The following is a 6,809-nucleotide window of genomic DNA, read 5'->3' on the forward strand; positions in this document are numbered from 1 at the left end:
GCAATGGTAGCTGGGAGGCTCCACACAAATACCAAGACTTAAGATTCCTCAGAACCACATTCACTAGGGGAACAAAAGGAGAATGTGGAGAGATGAGTCAATTCTCACAGGCCCAGCAGTCCACTCTAAGGAACCTTCCTCCACAGAAGTGCAAGGGCTCGACCCTCTGAGTCTTAGGCCAGAGCTTCTAGAGTATCAGAAACACCAGGAACATCTGGAGCAGCAGGAACATCTGGAGCATCGGGACCTTTGGAGCAGCAGGAATACCTGGAGCATTGGGAATGTCTAGCCGTCCTTGTCCTCTCTTGTAAGCGCTCACATACGTGGCTTCCTCTAGGGTTTGGGAAGTGCCTGTGCTACACAGTCCAACCATTCTAGATTACTCTAAAATGAGCTGGGTAAGCCGCTTTCAGCTTGCCAGGAAGGCGTGGTTGTTTTAAAGTGCCGGTTTTCTGTGCTTGATGGGATCTCAACATCGTCATAGTCGTTTTCGGAGCCCGAGATGGAAAAGACCTTCTTGTTCCTAACTTTCCTCACTGATGAGTACCAAGCCAGTGGCTGGCTTGGCGCTTCCTGTGGGGCTAAAGCACAGAAAAAGGATGTTACATGCTAGGCTACTCTGTGTTGACGGAGTGGCTCAACATGAGCTTTGAGCCTGTTACAGATCTTCCCACTTCCTGGGAGGCCAGTTCCCCATTTCACAGACGAAAACCAGTCACAGACATGACACACATCTCAGGATCGCCCAAGTGCATGGATGACAAATGCTGGGCAGATCTCTTGACTCCTACATCTCTGCTTTAAGAGCCTCACTTCAAAGAAACTATGATGCAATCACTTAGGAAGCAGGCCACAGCCAGTTACTAGGTGACCACAGTTGTGTCCACAGATGCCAGATCACAAGGATCTGATGGACTTGTTGGTGCATCCCTTCCAGTACCCTAGGCTGCTCCCCAGGACCGTTTGCCATTGCTTACATGCAAATCTGCCTGTTCAGAAGGAAGGAAATGGGGTGTGTGTGTGTGTGTGTGTGTGTGTGTGTGTGTGTGTGTGTGTTGGCGGGGGTGGGGGGCAGTTGTTTTCAAAGATAGAATCACTGCAGATGGGTCTAGAGTAGGAACAAGAGTGGTTGCTGCTGTTCATCTGTGACTTGAGAATGATTCTCCTGAGGTTCCTTTGTTGGAGACTTGGTCACCGATGTGGTGACATTAAAAGGTGTGTGTGTGAGTGGGGGAGCTCAGCCGTTAACAGCTCCTACCGCTTTGCAGAGGGCCTGAGTTCAGTTCCCAGCAACCATATCGGGTGGCTCATATCCACCTCTAACTCCAGCCCCAGGGGATCCAGTGCCCTCTTCTGGACTCTGGACACATGTGTTCATGTGGTACACATGTGGGTAGATACTCAAACATATATGAACACAAAACTAAAATAAGGAAAAAGGTGGTAGGACCTTTAAGAGATGGAGCCTAGTTAGGAGCGGTATGGGTCCCTCCCTTTGCTCTCTACCCTGTCCTACCCATGTGACAGATTTTCTGCTGTCACACGGGCTCCTGTCATGATACCACATTTGTCATGTGATGTAGCTTTCCAGTGCCATGCTGTTTGAACACCCAGCCACCAAAATTGCAAACTAAATAAGCCTCTTTTTTGAAAAGCTACCCAGCCTCAAGTATTTTGTCATAGTAACAGAAAATAGACTAATACACTGATGAACAGCTTAGCTACACCTATAATGAGAACCCCAAATAATTTTACCTTTCTCCAAGGAAATTGAAAAACTATTGCCATTTCCTGTAAGACGAGTTCACGTTTAGACTCCAGTAGTCAGTTTTGTGATCATGGGTAAATCATTTAACTTCCCTGGGCATTGTCAACTGTCCAAGGGACAATGACTGCCATCAGTTTCACAGAGCTATGAGGGTTTAAATGAGGTCATGTCTAACAGAGAGCCAGCCAAGGGAACCAGGGAACATTCAGGAATGGAGGGGCTCACCTGTAACCATAACACTTGGGAAATGAAGGTTTAAGGAGTTCAAGTTAATCCTTGGCTGCTAAGGGAGTTTAAGGCCAACCTGGGCTACATGAGACCCTGCATCAAAACAAAACACACAAAGGGACTGGGGAGACAGTTCAGTCTGCAAAGCACTTGCCTTGCAAGCATGAGGACCCAAGTTTGATCCTCAGGACCCATATCTGTCTGTCTGTTTATCTCTCTCTATCATCTATCACCTATCCATCATCCATTTATCTCTATTTATCTATCTACCATCTACCTATCCACCTATCATCTATCTATCTATCTATCTATCTATCTATCTATCTATCTATCTATCTATCTATCTATATTTATGTGTGTTTGTCATGGTGGTACACATCTGTAATCCCAGCACAGGGATGCACAGGGCAGATCCCTAGGTCTCACTGGCCCTGTTTGGTGAGTTCCAGCCAATGAAAGATTTTTTGTTTTCTTGTTTTTTTGAGACAGGGTTTCTCTGCATAGCTCTGGCTGACCCAGAACTCTCTCTGTAGACCAGGCTGGCCTTGAACTCAGAAATCCCCCTGCCTCTGCCTCTGAGTGCTGGGATTAAAGGATTTCCACTGCCCAGCTGAAAGATTGTTTTCTAAAAGAGGTGGAGGGTGCCCAATGAACCACAGCTGAGGGTTGTCCTCTAGCATATGACATTCATTCTCGAGCACCTGCACACACACGAACACACACACTAAATTTAAAAAAAAGTCACACTCTGCAAGCCAGAAAGAGCCCTCCCCCAGATACCAAAGTAGCTAACACCTTTATCTCAGACTCCCAGTCTCCACAACTGCGAGAAATAGTTTTTCCACTGTGGAAGCCACCCAGCCTGTAGTATTTTGTTAGCTAAACAAGACACCTCCATACATTCATTATCCTACCCAGAATGAAACTGTTATCAGTAAAATTAAAATATACTTACCAGGGTCTCCTGGAAAAGACAAATTCCTGGGTGGCAGAGCAGGTAACTGCCCTGGTGATGGATCAACAACATTCCTAGAGAAAGAGAGATAGATAGATATACAGACAGACAGACAGACAGACACACACACACACACACACACAGAGAGAGAGAGAGAGAGAGAGAGAGAGAGAGAGAGAGAGAGAGAGAGAGAGAAACACAGAGAGAGAGAAACAGAGAAACACAGAGAGAGAAACAGACAGACAGACAGACACACAGTGTGAGAGAGAGACAGAGACAGAGATAGAGACAGACAGACAGACAGACACACACACACAGAGAGAGAGAGAGAGAGAGAGAGAGAGTCAGTGGTTGGTCTGAATCAAGCCTATTTATTGTTAGCTGCTTTGTAAGATATCAAGGGAGTGAACAGGCTGAAGATTCAAATCTGGATTCCTACAAACTGGAAGCATTTCCTTCCCTTTCTAGATGCTGCATTCCATTTCTGTCACCCCAAAGAAATCATTTGCTGTAGCCCAGGGAATGGGAAGGGATCGTCCTTAGCACCCCGAGCACACCCTCCTGTGTGAACAAGGCACATCAGGTGTATTTCAGTTTGCAAGGCAGACAGATGTACTTCCTCCTGATGCTAAGTGTCAACACTGTGACCAGATGTGTCCGGAATGTTTGAAGTGGGGCTGTTCACAACAGCCCTGCTGTTTCAGATGCTAAATGGCTTCCAAAGGCCCAGCTTGGCACTGTTGGAAAGTGGTGAAAATTTTAAGAGATGGGGCTTAATGGGAAGTTTTCAAGTGATTGGAAGCTTGTGTTCAAAGGTGACTGTGGGCCCCAAGTCCCTTCCACCTCTCTCCACCCCTCCTCTTACCTCTGGCTATGAGATGAGTAGGTTTATTCTTTGGTGCATCCCCACCATGATGCACTGCCTCACCACAGGCCCAAAACAACAGGGCCAACCAATCATGGACCAGAAACTGGAGAGCTGTGTGAGCCTAAAGAAACCTCCTCTCTTTATAAGCTGTAAGCTGAACGTCTCAAGCATTCATTACAGTGACAGAAGCTTACATACAATTCACCACCATACTACCCGAATGCCTGCTCACAGTAGATGGAACAGATTGGCCATAGCCTACTCCTACAGTGGAATGTTCCACAGCAAGCAGAATGAACAGTCTATAACCACACTCAATGAATCTCAAATAGTATTGATCGGGGGTTGTAGCTCAGTAGTGGAGCCTGGCATGTCATATGTGAGGCTCTGGGATTGAACTGACCCCCTAGTACTGGAAAAAAAAAAACTGAGCAAAAGATGCAAAATAATGTATGCTATTCAGTTCATGTAAAGCACAAAACAAACAAACAACAACACCACCTTGCTGATTCCTTCTGGCTAGTAGGAATTTGGGGGTACCATGGCTGAAGGCCTTCGAAAGTAAGTGTCTATGGTGTTTGTGTGACCCATTCTTGAGCTGGACACCGTTGCCTGTGTCTGCTCAGTTCATGGGAAGTTGTCGAGCTGTGCGCTTCCTAGAAACATTTTTCTGTAGTAATACCACACTTCTGTGGGAAGTTTTCACTGTAGTACCAGCAAGGCATTGGCCCTCTGGCTATGTGATACATGATTGACCTACTCATCAACGGAATCAGACTGGGCAAGGAGAGGTTGTATTTGTAGGTCTCTTTGAACCCCAATAAAATCCATTTAGAAAAGTGTAGATTTTCCTTTTTCTTTTTTTTTCTTTTTGCATAGGCAAAGGCTGGCCCTTGACTGGATCCTGGGTGACCACCTCTCAGCTTTGAGAATATCACATTGATAATCACTGTGTTTATACACTTGGAACTTTGGCCACTTCTGATAGTTATGCTCATGATATCATTTATGGAGGACGCCTGCTTCTGTTCATCTGGGCCCCTGACTCCTGGAGGGGCTGGAGACTGTATAGCTTAAGTCAGTCGTGGGCTGTCTATCATGCTACCTATGTACCAAGGCTCAGCTGAGGTGCCCGGCTCTGTGATGAGATGTCTGGATCTGTGGTGAGATGCCCAGGTCTGTGATGTTTCGCATGTGTTGACAACATATATTTACACAGACGGTTGCTGGGATCTGTCCTCAGAACTAGCAGGGAAGGACAGCTGGAGGCTTGTGTTTGGTCCCTCCTAGATTCCTCCCTACGTACTTTTTTTCTTCTGTTGATTTTATCTATTTTTGGCTGTATTAAACTGTAGCTGCACTGGGCATGGTGATGCACACCTTTGATCCCAGCATTTAGGAGAATGAGGAAGATGGGTCTCTGTGAGTCTGAGGCCAGCCTGGTCTACAGAGGGAGTTCCAGGCTAGCCAGAGATAGATAGTAGAATCCTGTCTCAAACAAACAAAAGACTGTGTGAGTGAGATAACTTGTAGGTCCCATGAGTCCCTCTTGTGAATCCTTGTTCCTAAGAGTAGCCTTGAGGATACCTCAACACAAACAGCAGTAAAAGAGTCCCAAACACATCACAAAAAGGCAGAATTCAAGCTGATGCTTAGGGCTGGAGGATCCAGGTTCTGTTCCCAGCACCCACATGATGGCTTACAGCTGTCCATAACTCCAGTTTCTAGGAATCCAGATGCCATCCTTCTTAGGCATCAGGCATACACATGATGTGTAGACAGACATACATGTAGGCAAAACATTCATACACATAAAATAAAAATAAATCCTTAAAGGGGGATGCTATGCCTTTATACAACTTTTTCAGAGGATCACACTTGTAATCTGCTTAAAGGAAAGAAGTATTACCGAGTCTGGAACACAAAGCCTAAGCAGCAACCTCACCTCGATCAGAATATATATATGTTCAAGAAGTCTCTAATAACAGGATGCCAGAGGTGCACTGCACCCACAAAGGCACGGACCTCCCTCCTCCCATAGATGGAGAGTCCATCTCACCAGCTCCACAGGAAAGGGGCATTGCAGACACACCAGAACAGTAGTGGAGGGCCCTGGCGGCAGTGAATACACGGTTCTCAAAGATAAAGGGCAGGAGTCTGCCCCCACTTACTCGTACATCTTTTCTTCATCTCTTCCATTATGTTTCGAGGACTTGGCAATTGACCATTTCTTGCCTAAGGGGGAAAAAACCATATTCATTTAGGGCACATTAGTGAAAGTTATGACTTCAGAATTTAGAAGCCCTTGGAAAACAAGCAGATCCAGGACATTTGGAGGGGAACTGCCAAGAGGTAACAGACTTAGAAACAGTTTGCAAGTGACAAAGGTGGCCTTTGGACCCCGGCCATGAAGCCACAGAGCCTGGGTAGCAACCCAGGGGTGACAACAACCATGTGGGCTGTTTCTGCATTGCTTCATGCCACGATTGGCACTTGGTAGGTTGTGTGAATAGGCAGGAACGGTTGGGGTGAAATGAAATAAGGAATGGGAACAATAGTTTGTGCTGTGATATGTTGGGTGTGTGAGATGGCTAATCTTGGTAGCCAACTTACTACATCTGGAATTAACTAATGACTGTGCTGTGGGATGTTCTGTATGGCAAATGTGTTGCTGATTGGTCAATAAAACACTGATTGGCCATTGGCTAGGCAGGAAGTATAGGCGGGACAAGGAGGAGAATAAAGCTGGAAGTGGAAGGCTGAGTCAGAGAGACACTGCCAGCCGCCATGATGACAAACAGCATGTGAAGATGCCGGTAAGCCACGAGCCATGTGGCAAGGTATAGATTTATAGAAATGGATTAATTTAAGCTGTAAGAACAGTTAGCAAGAAGCCTGCCACAGCCATACAGTTTTGTAAGCAATATAAGTCTCTGTGTTTACTTGGTTGGGTCTGAGTGGCTGTGGGACTGGCAGGGTGAGAGAGATTT

At 46.2% G+C, this 6,809-nt stretch overlaps 1 protein-coding gene across 1 annotated transcript in view; it reads right to left on the reverse strand.

Moving 5' to 3' along the window:
* Positions 1–273: 273 nt before the first annotated feature.
* Positions 274–6,809, reverse strand: part of Scimp (SLP adaptor and CSK interacting membrane protein) — a 9,132-nt gene continuing 2,596 nt past the window's right edge. Inside the window, 3 exon segments of the mRNA XM_059269482.1 lie at positions 274–581; positions 2,952–3,025; positions 5,991–6,054. Coding sequence (XP_059125465.1) covers positions 385–581; positions 2,952–3,025; positions 5,991–6,054 — 335 coding nt within the window. The 3' untranslated portion in view covers positions 274–384.

Source organism: Peromyscus eremicus, chromosome 8a (genome assembly GCF_949786415.1).
Source record: "Peromyscus eremicus chromosome 8a, PerEre_H2_v1, whole genome shotgun sequence".
Taxonomy (NCBI): Eukaryota; Metazoa; Chordata; class Mammalia; order Rodentia; family Cricetidae; genus Peromyscus; species Peromyscus eremicus.